The sequence below is a fragment of the Haliotis cracherodii genome, unplaced genomic scaffold, assembly GCF_022045235.1.
Source record: "Haliotis cracherodii isolate W230 unplaced genomic scaffold, xgHalCrac1.p SCAF_12, whole genome shotgun sequence".
NCBI lineage: Eukaryota > Metazoa > Mollusca > Gastropoda > Lepetellida > Haliotidae > Haliotis > Haliotis cracherodii.
The window spans coordinates 682,309-702,574 of record NW_027266267.1 but is presented as its reverse complement, the minus strand read 5'-3'; the positions used below and the strand labels follow the sequence as shown (position 1 = coordinate 702,574).

Below are 20,266 nucleotides of genomic sequence, written 5' to 3'. Positions count from 1 at the left end.
AAAATTATGGAGTCTTGCATGTCGAGCCAACAAACTGTTGCACATATTATTCACATTGGAATTTCTGTTTACTGTGTTTGCGGTGGGGTCCAGACAATTCCCCAAAGGGACAATTCCAAATACTACTGCGTAAAATTTTAATGCTGATTTTGAGAAAATTACCAATTGGATGAAAGAAAGTAAAAATGAATCCAGAGAAAACAGAAGCTTTCTATTTCACGTTAAATTAAAGTCTTCCCAAGTGCAAAACCTAATCTTAAAATGAAAGGAATTAATATTTATGACTTTGGGAATAATATTTCAGTCAGATTCTGATATTGACGAGTTAAAAAGGAAATCCCTATGATTAATTGCCTAGAAGTCTTAGATACCTTTCTGGTGTCCACCGCCGTAAACCATACTCACTCACTCAGTTAAATAACTCCTTTCACATAAATCGTTAGAAGTTATGAACAAGCATATAATGCCCATATTTTGGATAATTGTACCAAGAACAAGAATTAATCCTTGAATGTTTCCACTAAGATTCATTCCGGACGCTGAAATATTGCCGAAGAGACGTTAAATTTTAACTCACTCACTCTATACGGACTATTTGTGGGGCGATAACGGGTACAGGCCACGAGAAAATATATAGAGAAACTAACACAGCCATTACACCTTTTTACAAGATGGAAAACATCTTTGCTGTTAGTAATTACATTTATAGAAATCAAACCAATATACAGGCTATATGTTGTAGAACAGAATGCTATGCCAAGTTATTCCTACCTGATACCATTAATAATTTGAATAGTCATCTGATATAGAGGATTATTAAACTTGGACAGTGTGACTTATATACAGTTAAGCCATGATACCAAATTTTGTCACATAATCCTTTATCGCCTCGGACTCGGTTGTAGTGATTTAAACTTCCATCGGCTTAAAAGACAATATATTAAGAAACGATTCGCCTTTCTATTCTAAAGGCAAAGTGAGTTTATATTCAGTGGTTTATGGAAAACAATTTGTCAAGTTAGCTATTTTGAAATCGGTCCATGTACATCCTACGTTCGGGTGAATTTGCACTAATGTTATAACTTAAGAATTAATTCATATCTTAAGACACGTATTAAGTATTAAACAGTTAAATAGCTTTTCTTATTAATTGAACACCTTTCCATCGACCGCACCAAACTGTTGACCAATCGTTTTTCATGTATTCTACGTCAAATAAGATCAGAACACGTGTATAATTACAACATCCCCAGGATACTAATAACAACGAAATGTACAAATTAACAAACATGACCAACATTATTATTTCATGATAATGTAGGTGTCATGCATGTAATTATAGCTATATAAACATATGTTTAATTATTCAGTTTGTGTGAAGTCGGTCAAAAATACAAGAAACAATTGATTCTGAAATTCTTTAATCATGTACTTTTAAGTATATTTTCCCAATATTATGTTATCCCCAAAAGGGCAATTATATTCCTGTTATATTTATCAGTCAATTTTTTAATACGAATTACGTAACATTTATGCTACTTTGATTTTTTTAAGACCAATGTTGTTGTTACAGATTCAGGGACCGACTAGGTTCATTACATGTCATAAAAGTGCCGGGACATAATGTGGTGGCAATACATTCTCTAATTAACACCTGTCACAAAGGGACGGGCCATTTGGGTTTGTCCTCAGGGAATGTGTTATGCAATTTGTGTATTCACGAAGTAACATTCAACAAGTCGGGTGATTAAGGATTGATGCATTTGTACTTCATATAAATAAATGAATTACATTATTTTCTTAATCGTGTGCGAAATACGCATTATGTCGGAAAGCGCAAGTTGAATCCCTAAATACTGACTTCGTTCCTAAATAAATCACAACCCTCACTTATAATTGTATCACTGTATCACTTTAAATTTTAATTATGTAAATCACGTATCTGTCACTTTTTAATGTAGAATACGTCAGTCACTCAACCAGTTCCACTATTATTTTCCCAAAAGATCAAAGATTAAAAACAGTTATCAAGATTTAATTTCCATATCGTTAGATATATTTAATGTTAACATTGAAACATCTTCATGTATTATTCTGTATTGAATGACATTAGATATATGCTCCTATACCGCCGCTGGTGTCTTAATTTGCGAGAATTAAACATTTAGTTTGCATCCAACCATGCGCGTCCCAAATTATACAGCGTCAAGCTTTCAGAGCTCCAAATAAGTTTTCCAAAGTAGAAATTAAGCAAAATGAATATTTATCAAGTTTCCTTTTGCTAGAACATATGCATGCTGTTATGGTTTTTCAAAAAAAATCTTCGTTCTCTCTGTTGTTAACAATATTAAAACAACAAGTACTATAAAATATAATACGGAAATATATTACATATCATTTACGCATCCGGCTGCTCACAAAACAATGCTATTAAACAATATTTGTGTCCCAGGGACTGAATACCAATTAGACCAAGCCAGCTCTACAGATACTGACTCTCTCAAAGACAGCAAGCTACATTATACAGTTAATTGAAAACTGTAATCTCAAACATATCTAATGCTACTTCAACACTTTATCATATACTTAGCAGTTGAATATTCTGTAAAATTGAAATTAATCCTCTATTAGTTTACAGTGACGATTCTTGCAGGCTATATAATGCAGGCACGGCCCGTTATGTATCATTCAATCTTTATCTTTCTCACTTTCTTATAAAGGCATAATGATCGATAATCTCTTCTGTTGCAGTGTGAAATGTTAATTTATTGTGAGTAAGTCTAATCCCTTTCTCCAGGCATAAATTGATCACTCACCAACAACTGACAAGGGATTACTCCTCGTTAAGGCAATACTAAGTGATACAATATACTGCAGATTAATTAACTAATTAAGGGTTAAATGAGATTGTTTACTCAGAGTGTGATGTAATCCGTTTGATGTTGAATCTTCAAAAAGGGTAAGCAAACCCAACACTACCAGTAGCACCTGGCATTCCCAAATAGTGTTGTTCTAATACATCAAGCTATAATACTGACACGTTGCTTAAGGGTTATCGGAATAAATTTGAATTTGATTTTCACATATTCTCCTCCATTGCTCATGAGCATATACATGGATATACATACATATGCATTATGAATTTGAAATGCAATTGTAAATAAAGTTGTTGTTTTTCTTCAGAAGAGTCGTAACCGAGTCCTCGGGATACGCCATCGCAATCTTCCCGTCCAGAAGAAACAGAGGTACGAGGACGCATTAAAGATAGCTCAGTTGATGCCCTCCGAGGAAAGTAACTATGACGAAGACGGCATAAAGATTTTTTACAGTACGATCAAAGAACTGCGAGTCGACGGAACTGCAGATGGCGAAGAGGCTCGCAGATGATACATACATGAAGAAGCTGGACAGTACAGCAGCTTTCCCTAAGGCAAGACGTGTCCGTTGACCACCATCCAAAAACCCATTCCCTGACATGAAGAAGTATATGTCATGGGTCAATACCGAGTATGGATCAATACCGAGTATGAAATCCCGTGGTGTGGTGTGGTGTGGTGTGGTGTGGTGTGGTGTGGTGTGGTGTGGTGTGTGTAACGTAATATATGTGGGTGGGTTAGTGACTGAATTTACGTGTGTGTGTGTTCGTTGTACTTCTATGGGGGGTGGGGGTGGGGGTGGGGGTGGTGGTGGTGGTGGTGGGGGGGGGGGGGGGGGGGGGGGGTTGTTGGTTTAAATAGTGACACTTTAATAAACTATTCTTCTTCTTCTTCTTTTTGTTCATTGTCAAGATGCTGTGTATTACTTCCCAGACTGCTGACATGTGTTATCATTTTTTATCTTCAAATATCACGATGTGCCCCCTGATACCGTCATTATGTTGATTGCCTGATTGTTTAGAACTATCAGTTGCGATATGTTATATGATTGCTTTGTATAACATCAGCATGCTGTTCACTTTCATTGGGACTGGATGCTTTGCACAATAGCGATAGTATCTCACTGTTAATTATTTTTTTATCATTTGCATTTACATAAGTAAAGAACATATCAATTTAATCTGAATACGTCAATGTGTCAATTTCTTGTTCTAAAAAGTACAGGTATAAGTATTCATATTCGACTTCTTATCATTTGTATTTGTAAGAATTTTTTAAAATTTTCTTGCGCCTGTTGTACATTACATTTATGGTCGTAGTTTGTTGACTTTGCTAACAATATTAGACTGAGCCCCAAGAAATGTTTTGAACATTTGATTGCATTTTAAGCAATTTTGTGCCGTCTGGACAATATATGGAGTTAAATCAGTACTTTTAAAAAATCGGGAATAGTTTCTGCGCACCCGGCCACCTGGGTTCCAGCCACTAATGCCTAAGTCCACTTTTGCCTACAAATAAATAAAACAGTGTGAAATAAATCCTACACAATGAAAACAACATACCCATGCTAGGAATGAACTCTTTGAAATTTCTTTGAAATCATCAAATATCTGCTGGTGTATATACTATAAGAACTAATGCAATGATGCAGAAATGATGCACTGATAGTAGGTGTCGCTGAAAATCACTGGTGCATGACTTTGTTTATTGTAGGCCGTAGGCATTAGTGGATGTAGGCATTAGTGGACAAGGACGCCACCTGGGAGCAATACTGCCACAAACGTGCAATGTCCCTTTCCCCATGTTGAAGCATATTGAGAAAAGCATACCTTTGTACTTATTATCTTTTGTAAAACATAAAACATTAATACAACATATATCCCCGTGTTATGGGTTTTCGGACGCTGAATAAACATTCATAGTTTTTTCACATGAACAACTGTAAAACATCTCATTCACTTATAAAAGACGAGTGTTATTGTGTGATGGATGAGTGTTACTGTGTGATGGATGAGTGTTACTGTGTGATGGATGAGTGTTACTGTGTGATGGATGAGCGTTACTGTGTGATGGGTGAGCGTTACTGTGTGATGGATGAGTGTTACTGTGCGATGGATGAGTGTTACTGTGTGATGGATAAGTGTTACTTTGCGATGGATAAGTGTTACTGTGCGATGGATGAGCGTTACTGTGTGATGGATGGGTGTTTGTGTGGGATGGGTGAGTGTTACTGTGTGATGGATGAGTGTTTGTGTGTGATGGGTGACTGTTACTGTATGATGGCTGAGTGTTAGTGTGTGATGGATGAGTGTTACAGTGTGATGGGTTAGTGTTACTGTGTGATGGATGAGTGTTTGTGTGTGATGGGTGACTGTTACTGTGTGATGGATGAGTGTTACTGTGTGATGGATGAGTGTTAATGTGTGATGGGTGAGTGTTACTGTGTGGTGGGGCCTGTTACTGTGTGATTGATGACCGTTGCGGTGTGATGGATGAGTGTTTGTGTGTGACGGATGACTGTTACTGTGTGATGGCTAAGTGTCACTGTGTGATGGGGACTGTTACTGTGTGATGGATGAGTGTTTCTGTGTGATGCATGAGTGTAACTGTGTCATGGATGAGTGTTACTGTGTCGTGGATGAGTGTTACTGTGTGATGGATGAGTGTTAATGTGAGACGGACGAGTGTTACTGTGTCATGCATGAGTGTTACTGTGTAATTGGTGACTGTTACTGTGTAATAAATAACTGTTACTGTTTGATGGATGAGTGTTAATGTGTAATGGATGAGTGTTACTGTGTGATAGATGAGTGTTACTGTGTGATGGATGAGAGTTACTGTGTGATGGGTGACTGTTACTGTATAATAAATGACTGTTACTGTTTGATGGATGAGGGTTACTGTGTGATGGATGAGTGTTACTGTGTGATGGATGAGTGTTACTGTGTGATGGGGACTGTTACTGAGTGATGGATGAGTGTTACTGTGTGATGGGTGAGTGTTACTTTGTGATGGCTAAGTGTCACTGTGTGATGGGGACTGTTACTGTGTGATGGATGAGTGTTATTGTGTGATGGATGAGTGTTATTGTGTGATGGATGAGTGTGACTGTGTGATGGATGAGTGTTACTTAGTGATGGATGAGTGTTATTGTGTAATGGATGAGTGTTACTGTTTGATGGATGAGTGTTACTGTGTGATGGATGAGTGTTATTGTGTGATGGATGAGTGTTACTGTGTGATGGATGAGTGTTTCTGTGTGATGGCTGAGTGTTATTGTGTGATGGATGAGTGTTAGTGTGTGATGGCTGATTGTTACTGTGTGATGGGTGAATGTTAGTGTGTGATGGAGGAGTGTTAGTGTGTGATGGATGAGTGTTGTTGTGTGATGGATGAGAGTTACTGTGTGATGGATGAGTGTAACTGTGTGATGGATGAGTGTTTCTGTGTGATGGATGAGTGTTATTGTGTGATGGATCAGTGTTATTTTGTGATGGATGAATGTTACTGTGTGATGGATGAGTGTTACTGTGTGACCGATGAGTGTTACTGTGTGATGAATGAATGTTTCTGTGTGATGGATGAGTGTTAGTGTGTGAAGGATGAGTGTTATTGTGTGATGGATGAGTGTTACTGTGTAATGGATGAGTGTTACTGTGTGATGAATGAATGTTTCTGTGTGATGGGTGACTGTTACTGTGTAATTAAAGGGCTGTTACTGTGTGATTGATGAGTGTTACTGTGTGATGGATGAGTGTTACTGTGTGATGGATGAGTGTTATTGTATGATGGCTGAGTGTTACTGTTTGATGGATGAGTGTTACTGTGTGATGGATGAGTGTTATTGTGTGATGGATGAGTGTTACTGTGTGATGGATGAGTGTTATTGTGTGATGGATGAGTGTTACTGTGTGATGGATGAGTGTTATTGTATGATGGCTGATTGTTACTGCTTGATTGCTGAGTGTTACTGTGTGATGGATGAGTGTTAGTGTGTGATGGAGGATTGTTATTGTGTGATGGATGAGTGTTACTGTGTGATGGATGAGTGTTTCTGTGTAATGGCTGAGTGTTACTGTGTGATGGGTGACTGTTACTGTGTAATTAAAGGGCTGTTACTGTGTGATTGATGAGTGTTACTGTGTGATGGATGAGTGTTACTGTGTGATGGATGAGTGTTATTGTATGATGGCTGAGTGTTACTGTTTGATGGATGAGTGTTACTGTGTGATGGATGAGTGTTATTGTGTGATGGATGAGTGTTACTGTGTGATGGATGAGTGTTATTGTGTGATGGATGAGTGTTACTGTGTGATGGATGAGTGTTATTGTATGATGGCTGATTGTTACTGCTTGATTGCTGAGTGTTACTGTGTGATGGATGAGTGTTACTGTGTGATGGCTGAGTGTTACTGTGTAATGGATGACTGTTATTGTGTGATGGATGAGTGTTAGTGTGTGATGGCTGATTGTTACTGTGTGATGGGTGAATGTTAGTGTGTGATGGAGGAGTGTTAGTGTGTGATGGATGAGTGTTGTTGTGTGATGGATGAGAGTTACTGTGTGATGGATGAGTGTAACTGTGTGATGGATGAGTGTTTCTGTGTGATGGATGAGTGTTATTGTGTGATGGATCAGTGTTATTTTGTGATGGATGAATGTTACTGTGTGATGGATGAGTGTTACTGTGTGACCGATGAGTGTTACTGTGTGATGAATGAATGTTTCTGTGTGATGGATGAGTGTTAGTGTGTGAAGGATGAGTGTTATTGTGTGATGGATGAGTGTTACTGTGTAATGGATGAGTGTTACTGTGTGATGAATGAATGTTTCTGAGTGATGGATGAGTGTTAGTGTGTGATGGATGAGTGTTATTGTGTGATGGATGAGTGTTATTGTGTGATGGATGAGTGTTACTTTGTGATGGATGAGTGTTACTTTGTGATGGATGAGTGTTAGTGTCTGATGGATGAGTGTTACTGTGTGATGGGTGACTGTTACTGTGTAATAAGTGACTGTTACTGTTTGATGGATGAGTGTTTGTGTGGGATGGATGAGTGTTACTGTGTGATGAATGAATGTTTCTGTATGATGGATGAGTGTTACTTTGTGATGGATGAGTGTTACTTTGTGATGGATGAGTGTTACTTTGTGATGGATGAGTGTTACTTTGTGATGGATGAGTGTTACTGTGTGATGGATGAGTGTTACTGTGTGATGGGTGACTGTTACTGTGTAATAAATGACTGTTACTGTTTGATGGATGAGTGTTACTGTGTGATGGATGAGTGTTATTGTATGATGGCTGAGTGTTACTGTTTGATGGATGAGTGTTATTGTGTGATGGATGAGTGTTATTGTGTGATGGATGAGTGTTACTGTGTGATGGATGAGTGTTACTGTGTGATGGGTGACTGTTACTGTGTAATAAATGACTGTTACTGTTGATGGATGAGTGTTACTGTGTGATTGATGAGTGTTACTGTGTGATGGATGAGTGTTACTGTGTGATTGATGAGTGTTATTGTGTGATGGATGAGTGTTACTGTGTGATGGATGAGTGTTACTGTGTGATATATGAGTGTTACTGTGTGATGGATGAGTGTTTCTGTGTGATGGATGAGTGTTACTGTGTAATGGATGACTGTTATTGTGTGATGGATGAGTGTTACTGTGTGTTGGCTGATTGTTACTGCTTGATTGCTGAGTGTTAGTGTGTGATGGAGGAGTGTTAGTGTGTGATGGAGGAGTGTTATTGTGTGATGGATGAGTGTTACTGTGTGATTGATGAGTGTTACTGTGTGATTGATGAGTGTTATTGTGTGTTGGATGAGTGTTACTGTGTGATGGATGAGTGTTACTGTGTGATATATGAGTGTTACTGTGTGATGGATGAGTGTTTCTGTGTGATGGATGAGTGTTACTGTGTAATGGATGACTGTTATTGTGTGATGGATGAGTGTTACTGTGTGATGGCTGATTGTTACTGCTTGATTGCTGAGTGTTAGTGTGTGATGGAGGAGTGTTATTGTGTGATGGATGAGTGTTACTGTGTGATGGATGAGTGTTATTGTGTGATGGATGAGTGTTACTGTGTGATGGATGAGTGTTACTGTGTGATGGATGAGTGTTACTGTGTGATGGATGAGTGTTACTGTGTGATGGATGAGTGTTACTGTGTAATGGATGACTGTTATTGTGTGATGGATGAGTGTTACTGTGTGATGGCTGATTGTTATTGCTTGATTGCTGAGTGTTAGTGTGTGATGGAGGAGTGTTAGTGTGTGATGGATGAGTGTTAGTATGTGATGGATGAGTGTTAGTGTGTGATGGGTAACTGTTAGTGTGTGATGTTTTTGATGTGCTATTGACAATATGCGACCGATTGTGATGATATTTAATTTGTTAATAGTGTGTGATAGTAGTGTGAAAAAAAGTGTGACGTATGTTTGATTCGTGTGTGGCAACATGAGGATGTACAACGTGTACGTGAGAATTAGTGATTAGGTTTGTAACGAGTATGTGAGTATTACGAGTTATGAGTAAGCGTTACAGTGTTTTAAAAGTGTCCTGTGGATGTGTGACAACAAATTTATTTATTACAATATGTTGCGATAAGTTATCCGATGGGTGTGTGAGACAATAAGCTAGATAATGCATGCACAGTATGCTGACCATATACGCGCAGGTAACCAACCACAAATCATCTCTGGCTAACAGGACCACAGTTTCCAACAGTGCCCAATCAGAGTAAAATGTCCAGGTATCTTATGGTGTGTGGGATACAATCCGAGATGAAAATATATCTTACCTCTCTTGACAACCTTGAAATATCCTCACGTACAGCTGTAATTAAAGACAAATATATAAAATCCCGGAGTTATCATTTGTTCAAAGACTGGATATTACATAATCACTTCAATTCTTGTAATATTACATTGTGTACTTAAACTATTTAGCTGAGAAACTGTTTAAAGTGGGGTAATAAAACTTAAACGTACATTCAGGGACTATATTCTTGCTTGCATATGTATTGCTGAATGACATGTATATGCAATAGTACATATACTCAACAACAAAAGTTCCTGTGACACCAATTTTTTTGTCTATTTTTCAAACAAGTAAAGTTTGATTTTCAATCTTGTAGTACATGTATGGAATCAAGTCACAAAAACGCAACTGCTGTAGAAAAGCATGCATTCCATGCAAAAGTTGACTTTTATGCAAGCCCCATGCATTTCACGACCCAAGAATGGGTACAAAAACATGTGCGTTAACGGGATTCCATATGCATTGTTTAGCATCTTGCTGACAACAACCACTCAGAAAAACAACAAAATTACGCAATTATTCAACATTATGAAATGCCACGCCTGTCCGAAAATGAGCGTCTGCGAGCCATTGGTATGCTTGAAGCAGGATGTTGCAAGACAATTTAACGTCCATAGAAACACCATTTGGTTTTTATAGCAACGTTGGCAACAGACGAATGCAGTCAGAGACCATCCTCAGAGTGGCAGGCCACGTGTAACCAATAATCGACAAGACAACTGGATTAGAACAAGACAACTGGATTCGTACAACACACCTACGAAATCGATTCCAGCCACCAACAGTGACTGCAAGAAGCATCCCTGGCCTTCGACGAATATCTTCACAAACCGTACTTCGTCGCCTCAGATGTGCAGGGATTGTCGCCAGAAGACCCGCCAGACATCCCATTTTGACAGGAAACCAGCGCCAAGCACGTCACGCTGGTGCAGACAGCGTCTACGCTGGACGGCCATGCATTTGGGACAAGTTCTATTCCTTGACGAGTCTCGTTTTCATCTCAGCCACAGCGATGGACGGATTCGAGTGTACCGACGTCGAGGTGAACGTTACGTCAATCATTGTGTCATGGAAGAAGATCGGTTCGGGGGCGGCAGCGTTATGGTATGGGGTGGGATTACAGCAAGACAGAGGACCCGTTTGATAGTGGTAGAGGGAAATCTCATTTGACAGCGCTACCGCGACGAGATCATCGGCCCTGTTGTTCTACCGTTTTTGCGTCGTTATGGCCCAGGCATTACCTTTCAACATGACAACGCCCGGCCCCGTATTGCTCGACTTATTCAGGATTCTCTTCAACAAAACAACGTGAATGTCATCCCCTGGCCGGCTCGCTCCTCTGATCTCTCACCAATCGAGCACATGTGGGATGAGATGGATCGGCGCCTTCGACGTCAATCACGTGTTCCACAGACACTCCAGGAACTTCGAAACATGCTCCAGCAGATATGGACAGATATCCTAAAGGACTTTGTGCGACGCCTGGTCCATTCCATGATGTGTTGCTTGCATCACAACCAGAGATGTTGACACACACGCTATTGATTTGTAATTTGACATTTTGGCATGTTCATGTTTTTTTTTATGAAATGACGCATTTTCTGAAGTCAGTATGGCAAGTTAAATCATTTGAACACTTACAGGAGTCTTTTATCTTTTGCAAACCGAAATTGTTTCAAATTTGGTAAAAAACATAACTTTGCATTAAATCTAATTCAATGTCACAGGAACTTTTGTTGTTCTGTATATATTTATGAAAACCCAAGTACTAAATGTGACTTACATGACACGTCATTATGATACTGTTCCAGTTTATCCGCCAGGTTCTTCAACTGCAATTTGGAAAACAAGTTTCAAGAAAAAGTTTCCTAGAACTCGAAAAGGGGCAGTAGTTTTCAGTGTAGTTTTCCACGATTCAAGTGCGAGAGATACAAGAAGAAACCCATACTGGAAAAGGACAATCGAAAGGACAATACTTATGTATACCTTTTTTTCAAGAGCCGGGATGCCATCCACTTTCTCTGAAAAATTAACAATACTGCACTTGAGCTTTCTTTTTGTGTTATCTATTCTTATGTATTGTACAGATATATTTTGATGTGTATAAAAAAACTCAACCGAGAAGTTCATGAAATAGACAATCTGCAATCAGTGTATGACACATGCTGTCACGTTAAACGACATTGACGGGATATAGTTTTTCGTCTCAATATTTCTGACAATCAGACATTAGGAAAAGAGAAATAAAGATGAACGATAATCCAAATTACCTTTTGTATTATTTGAATGTTTTTGAAGCTGATTTTGCACTTCATCTCTCTGTAAATATAGCAACAAATGTATTCACAATCATCCGATGATGCAGAAGTATTGAAGCAGTGCATCTTTAGATATTGATAACAAATATTAATTGTGGAGGCTTGTACTGTGCAACCTGTAGACGCACGTGCAGCAAATACTTACTGCCTGACATGATATATGCTGCACATTAACTAGACTCTCATTCACGTGTGGGCCGCCAGAAACATATGGTAGTTGGTTCGAATCACTATTTATGCTTCTAGGTATGTCAGCACCATACTCGTGCTAGGGGGTTTCACCAAAGTGGTAAACGTCTAAGACCTGTATCACTTCAGGCTTATCTTGCTCATTGAACTGAAGCGCATGTGATATGACTGGAACACTGGTCAAAGCAGCGTTAAACCCCACTCACTCACATTTGGTCAGGTGTTTATAACCACTGAATGAATGAATGTATGGTTTACCTGTGCCATAAGCTGTGGTAGTACTTTATCTTCCAGTCCTGCATAACATGAAATATTGCAATCTTCAAACACGCACAATTTCGATTCATTAGAATGTGTTGCGACATGTCTCAAGTTGGTTGACATTATCAAACATGATGTGAGACATATGTTCAATGAAATCTGTCGTTATTAGCAATGTCTATTTGACACAAAGCATTTGATGGTGCAGGGGATATTATACTGACTTGATAGTTCATCAGTGCGTGATCCAAGCTGTTCCTTCAGCCCTTCCAGCTGGAGACAAAATCATTGGCATACATCATTGACTGTATCGGGGTTTTCACATAAAAGTAATGTAAACACAGATAGTTTACTTAGGGCATCATTCTGTCTTCACGCTAACCATTTTCCCATTTCAAAACAGCCTTACATAACATTTTCAGTGGAATCATAAATATATATGAGTCATATAAAAGAATATATGTTTCCTCTTAATACTTTAGTTTGTATGTGTGAAATGCGTTAACAAAAAAGTTGAGCACTTGTCTGATGTGTATGCAAAGTTTAAATTAGTCAGTTGTACAGTTCATGAGTTATGCTCCAGAAAATAATGAACGGGAGACTGTTTTTGATTAATTAGTTGTTACTCAAGAATGGCAATGTTATTCTAGTAATATGCATGTTGTTAGGAAGATCGTATATTGTTCCCCGGAAGTTACCTGACAGTGCGTCGGAAGGCCAGAAATTAGAGGAGAATATGCTTGAACAGGACCAAACAACCACAACTTTACATTGAAATAATAAAATTGTATTCATAACTCGTTTTGTAGCAAAGACCCGCAAGTTTGACATTATGTCGCTTCACTGGTTAAGAGTTTGTCCATAGTGTCTTTATGATTATTACGATTATTATTAAATGCTGCAAAGAGAGTTTGTGTGATCTTGGCACTGTCATGCTGGTTAGGCTCATCATCAGCTCAGGGCCTTTGTCCCCTCTACACGCAGCCCAGACTGCGAATCGGACTTCTCCCGGGAAGCGCTGTATTGCTGGCAGCAAACCCAGGTACTCTCTCAGTGTCCGTCAACAGATTGAGAGGTTCCAATCTTCAGGCCCCGAGAACAATGGGGAGTCAGACAACTCGGTACATGGGATGCAAGCGTGACATTTCAAAAGTGAGGTCCGCATATTTGTCATGTTTTTCCTCAATCTTCCTAACTTTATTGCGAGCGTTCACCTCTGAACTCCAGTTTGTCTTATGTTTACATTATATTTTTATTATTTTTATTATTATTATTAGAAGTAGAAGTAGAAATAGTAGTTGCAGCAGCAGCAGCAGCAGCAGTAGTATTAGTAGTATTAGTATTAGTAGTAGTAGTAGTAAGAGTAGTTATCTTTACAGAAGGGAGGTAACTCTAAAATTCATTACATTGCGGGAAGATTCAGCCATTTTAACTAATATTTCCGCGGACATAACAAAATAATTACAATTTTCCTTTCACAAATCACAATGAATACATGGCACCCGTAGATACATTCTCACTACATTGTTAACTGCGTGCGCTGAGTGTATACGTACCAGTGTTATGTCACTATGAAGGAATGCTACAGTACCTGGCCACAGATGTTGCGCGTGTCCTCAACATTAGCTGCAAATGTGATAAACGAAAACTTCAAACTATTCACTCGAGGAACCTATTTGAATATTCATCACAAAAAAGACATACAATTAATTTTCGTGACACACATGAGGGTTCGATATCAATCTCCTATCGTTTCATATGATATTTTCATGACAAAACACACAATAATGTATACATACCAAAGGCTTCTTGTTGTTGGAGGGTTTTTTCCAGCTTTTTAATCTGCAACGTCAAACAAAATTAAAATTACCTACTGAATTTGTTATCTTAGTGAAGAATGGTTAATGTTGGGTGTTCAACTTTCTTTCTATTCTATAATGTATTTATGTTGTCCGCCCACAGCTACCTTATGACAGACATACAATAATATTGAACAAACTTCTAGCGTCTACTCACCTGTGATTCTATGCTCATGACGTTGTTTTTCTTATCTGTTGAATAATAATGTTTGGAAATATTAATATATCTATATGTCATTATCTAAAAGATCAACGTTTGATATATTCTTTTGTTTGACATTACATTGACACTTTTATATCATGCATGATGAATTTTCCATGACCATTGAACCACAAATCTAAGCTGCGATTACGTTTAGAGAAATTTTATCAGGTTCAGACGTTCATAAGAAAACAATGGTAATGTTTCAAGTGTTCATCCATTAGCCATTCAGTTACACTGGATATATGATATATAAACCTGTCAATGGAGAAGAATTACTCGGATCAAACGTGATGCAAGAAGTGAATACCAACCATGTATTTTCCGCCCTTCTATGCACAGTTTTCCCTCTAATTCCCCGAGCTGCAAACATACATTATGTAATGCATATTCTACCATGAATTTGGAATTTACTCGATTCTGATTGGTCAATCAGAGGCTATTACATCACAATAAACCCCCTCTGATTGAAACAGCTGGTTTGACGGCCGCATCACCTCGGAAACTAATATTCATAGAATAGTACTATTTTCAGTCATTGTCGGTAGGCATATTTAAATAATTATATCTAAACTTACAGGTTACAAAATACACAGATGCGGTTACTACAATATTCAAAGGGTGTGCAGAAAAACACGACAGAAATCAACAAAGGGAATGTATTTACATTTTGGAGACAACAGAGAGCTTGGAATTTTGGCGCTTTTCTATATACGACTATGATGTCATATCTTTTGCGTCACAATGAGCGATATGACGTCATAATGGTGACGTGCGATGTGGAGCGAAAGCCTTGCAAAGCTTGCTTTGTTTTCTTTAGGGATGCCCACCTCATGTTAGCTTACCAAGTTGCTGTGGTTATATATGCTTTCAATGCCTTGTCATATGTTCGAGTGAAGTATTACGGTGTAAACAAACTGCTTGAGTATATACATCACCATATTTTGTTCGGTGATTCCGTCATACAGATCGTTAACCCACTCAAAACACTGAACTTAACCCGTGCCGCTTCACTCAGTATATTTGCTAACACCAAAGAGTTCGCGTTTTATTTAGTCATGGTAGAATGGAGATAAACATACTGTGTTTTCAATGTAGAGCTAGGTTACCTGTAGATTTAACCGCGCTAAATTTAACATTTGAAACCACACGCTGCGCGTTCGGTTCCAAATTCAATTTAGCGGGGTTAAATCTACAGGTAACCTAGCTCTACATTGAAAACTCAGTATGTTTATCTCCTAAGTGAAGAAAGTAAAGATCAATTGGTGAGAAACATAGTGCTCTTTGAGGATGCCATGAATTTTGTTTATATTATGTTTATACAGCTTTGTAAAAAAAACAATTAGTGCGAGATTAAAGGATGTCTAACATGTATGTTCTGTTTTTGAAAGGAATATTTGACAAGGTGATGGCAAAAGTAATTGTGTTTTTGCAGACATAGGTTTCCGTATATGGTGTTTTGAGTATAAATCATTGAAATGATCAGGAATAAGGTATTCCTGACATGATGTGGAAATATTAGTACAGTAGACGTTAATTGGAGATAAACACTGAGGTAGCTTGAAGAAACAGCTTCTTTGGCCAGGGGGTAAACACTTGTGAGGGATGGTAAAATGGACTTATTGTATTTAAATTCAGACACAAATACTAAATGGAAATTTGATTAATTCACAGTTCTACTAACATAATACAATAGTGATAGCGACCCATCTGGGCTCACATCTTTGGTCCCGTCGTTGGCAATATAGAAGGGAAAGAGGGAGTGAGGGTTTCTATTCCTCGGGGGCATAGCAGGGGGCGGCTTGGATTTCTGTATCGAGAATAGATATTCAGTGACAAAACCAGATATTTTATTATTTATTATATTTTTATTTTAAACTGTTAGCCTTTTTTTTTTATTATGACAAAGACGTTCCAACGAAACAACCAACAAATGGTATACAGCCAACAACTGTATAACACAACTAAGTATACAAAGGATATAATTACTGCACAGCAATTTCAATGGCGGAATGGAATAGAGTGGTAGTACAATATCCAATTGCAGTGTAAAATTTTAAAAAGTATGGCAGGAGGAGCTGTATTTTTGAATTGCACACGGTCATCGTATAGCTCTTGTTCATATTCGAGGAAATCTTAATCTGATGCGCTACAGGGACGTGATTCTTGCTCAGCATGATGTCCCGTACCTCAACGCCAACAAGACGTTTCAGCAAGACAGTGCCACAAGTCACACCGCACGCACCAAAAGTCAGGACACGAATCCAATAGAACATTTGTGGGACTCTTTGGACAGACGTGTAAGGTGACGTCAAACTCATTTCCGACCTATAATTAAGCCAATGCTCCTGCAAGTGCTTGAAAGGTCAATGAACAGTATGGCCAAACATATGTCAAAAGGACTAAAACCAAGGGACTCCTGAACTGACTCCCTCCAAGCAAACACCAACAAGAGGGATGGCAAATGGGACTTTTTGTCGTTGATGCACACACCAAAGTAATTTTTTTATTATAATGATAATAATCGATGTATTAATATAGCACAACAATTCACAAAATAAATATGCTCTTTGTGATTTGGCAACTGCAAGACTGTTGAAACATAAATATCCTAATCTGATATTTGATAGAGGAAACAGAGGGAGCAGATTTTCCAGCAGATTGTTCCACGAAGACGGAATGTTCTTTTGCCGAAAGTTTTAACATGGGGAACTGTGGAGAGATGTTTGTTGTTTGTTTGTTGTTTAACGCCACACGCAGCAATATTCCACCTTAATGACGGCGGTCCGTAAGAAATCGAGTCTGGACCAAACAATCCAGTGATTGAGATCGATCAATGAAATTGGGATTGATGACATGTATCAACCAAGTCAGCAAGCCTGACCACCCGATCCCATAAGTCGCCTCTTACGACAAGCATAGTCGCCTTATACGGCAAACATGGGTTGCTGATGACCTTTTCGACCCCGGATCTCCACGGGTCTGAACAGATTTAGGTGAGTATTGAAGATTAGGAGGACATTGCATAGTACATTTGAACATACTAAATGTGTGATATTTGCATTAGTAACATTGTCACAAATGATACACTGAAAACATATTGAAATTTTTTCAATTCTGATGAATTTTTTTTTAAATTTGAAATGAGACAAGCTCATTATGCCATTCAAATTAAATCAACAAATCAACGAAACCTGTACCCTGACAAACTTCAATATAAATATGGTTATAATATTTTGGATGAATTGTCTTGAAGAGTGAGTGAGTGAGTGAGTATGGTTTTTTACGCCGCTTTTAGCAATATTCCAGCAATATCACGGCGGGGGACACCAGAAATGGGCTTCACACATTGTACCCATGTCGGGAATCGAACCCGGGTCTTTGGCGTAACGAGCGAACGCTTTAACCACTAGGCTACCCGACCGCTCCTGTCTTGAAGGGAAATATACTTACGTTTTGTCTTAGAGGCTGTTCGGTGTCTGCAAACAATTTGTAATGAAGTAAGACATGGATATTGTGCACAGTTTGATTGTCCTGATGACATGAAATATACTCTTCAAAAGTAGAAACGCAAAGCCAGATTTGTGTGAGGTTCGAAAATACCTTTATATGAGGAACTGTACAAGTTATGGAGGCAACATGTTGCAGAGAGAACACATGGTGGTCATCTCAGTTATCGGTACACGGGAAAAGTAAAAGGTGAAGGTCTATTACCATCAATGACGCGTATGTCCCCCGTTGGAATCGATAGCGGCCTGACAGCTCCTGCCCATGGAAGAGACGAGTATGCGAATCCCACCCTGGGGCATGGTAGCCCACTCGGCCTGCAACGCAAAAGCCAAGTGCTGCAACGTCTGGGGTTGTGGTTGACGTCTATCCATTTTATCTCATTGGTGCTCTATCGGGTTCAAATCCGGGCATCTGGAGGGCCAGGGGAGAACATCAACGTTGTTGTTGTGTAGACAGGCTCTTGTGATCCGTGCTGTATGCTGTCGAGCGTCGTCATGCTGGAATACACCGTTGCGGTTGGCTGTAATTGGGAGGACGTGTGGTTGGAGAATTTCGTTAATGTATCGTTGAGTCCTGGATATGAATCAAACCTGTCCTGTCATGACGAGAGATATCCGCCCACATCATAATGCTACCCCCGCCACACCTCTCCACTTCCTGTACGCAGTTTCCAAAGTAACGATCTCCCCGACGTCTGTAGACCCGTTCAGTCCCTTCGACGGAGGAGAAATCGTGACATCTCTCCATCGCAGTTGAGGCCATACCCTGTGTTGACGACACCAGTGCAGTCGTTGTTGACGATGTTGTCGACTCAATATGACGCGTTGGACAGGACGTCTTGTTTGCAGATCTGCTGCTCTAAAGCGGTTTCATATGGTCTGGTAGGAGATTCTGCGCAGTCCGGGTATTTGGGATGCGGTTGATGGCTGTGGTCGTCCTTTCACGTAGGTGGCGCAGTCGGATGTAGCGATCTCCGGCGGGGTTTCTTACTCTTGGTCGTCCCGACCTTGGCCGATCACGTGTTGACTCATGCTGTTGAAACCAATCCAATAGCTTTATGCTGGTGCTGGGCGCTACATTGAAAACACTGGCTACAGCTGATTGGGATTCCCCTGTCTGCAAGCAGCCTATGATGTCGTTTCTTTGCATTTCTGTTAATCTTGGCATGTTCTGGAACTATCACTGTCCGATTGACGCAGATGCCAGGCAATCAACCTTGCACTTTAATACCGTTCACAGTGCTGCCGCATTAAACCTCTTCATTCCGCACCTTTTGGACCGCTAATTCTGATTTTATGGCATTCCTTTTTCTGAAGAGTATATGTCATGAATAAACAGAATATGAAGCACGACAAGAGTCACCAGAATGAAACGGCAGAACGCAGTCATATGACATTATAAATCATATTATGAGAATAACTAATGAATTTATCTTTTGAAGGGAAATTTATGTCAAACATCTACAGGTTTCATGTGCCGTAAACAGATCTGAGATGTTTTCTCTTTGATAAACGTATGGGACAGGATGCAACCTGGTTTTGACTGGTGCAACTAGTGAGTGAGTGAGTTTGGTTTTACACTGCTTTTAACAATATTCCAGCAATATCACGTCTCAATGCAGAATGCCCGTTGTTTCACGTTGCACATAAGGATCCAGGTTACTATTGTCGGGAACGCACTGTTCACTGTTCTCGGAATTCAGATTAAATTTTAATTTCGCTTATTGTTCCTATCCAGACTCAATCTACTCTCCTTGATGTAAAAAATAATGTAATCAATTTTTTTGGCTTACCACTTATTCAATCAAGTATGCATGTCACTCAGGTTATGAATTTACCGGATTATCTGGCTGCTTCGGAGGCGAAAGATCAGTATATTGAATTTTCGGCTAGGGATTTTCAAACATGTTATGAAGAGAGCGAAAAACACTGTCCAATTTTTCATAGTCCAAACAAAAAAAATCGCTCACATGCGCACTTCTTTGTTTACTCAAGACGCACAAGAAATTAAATCCTTGTGTGATACTAATAAATTCCGATTATATGGGCTACTTTAAATGGCTCTCGAAACCGCACCAAGCACAATTCTTTTAACTTTCCCTGTCACTGTGTGTTGAAACTTGATGAATTCAACATAGACATGAAAATTCATAACTGTGAGAAAAAGACAACTGCTTCAAAATTATATCCACCTAATCTCTTACTTCTATCTGATTTTTTT

General features: G+C 39.0%; 1 protein-coding gene across 1 annotated transcript in view; it reads right to left on the bottom strand.

Annotated features, from left to right (window-relative positions):
- Window positions 1–20,266, bottom strand: part of LOC139458027 (dentin sialophosphoprotein-like) — an 81,916-nt gene that overhangs the window by 22,451 nt on the left and 39,199 nt on the right. Inside the window, exons 5-15 of the mRNA XM_071239343.1 lie at window positions 17,990–18,015; window positions 14,851–14,899; window positions 14,492–14,526; window positions 14,275–14,317; window positions 14,067–14,101; window positions 12,700–12,748; window positions 12,473–12,510; window positions 11,978–12,026; window positions 11,694–11,728; window positions 11,491–11,539; window positions 9,688–9,722 (exon numbers count right to left, since the gene is read on the bottom strand). Coding sequence (XP_071095444.1) covers window positions 9,688–9,722; window positions 11,491–11,539; window positions 11,694–11,728; window positions 11,978–12,026; window positions 12,473–12,510; window positions 12,700–12,748; window positions 14,067–14,101; window positions 14,275–14,317; window positions 14,492–14,526; window positions 14,851–14,899; window positions 17,990–18,015 — 443 coding nt within the window. The remainder of the gene's footprint in view (window positions 1–9,687; window positions 9,723–11,490; window positions 11,540–11,693; window positions 11,729–11,977; window positions 12,027–12,472; window positions 12,511–12,699; window positions 12,749–14,066; window positions 14,102–14,274; window positions 14,318–14,491; window positions 14,527–14,850; window positions 14,900–17,989; window positions 18,016–20,266) is intronic.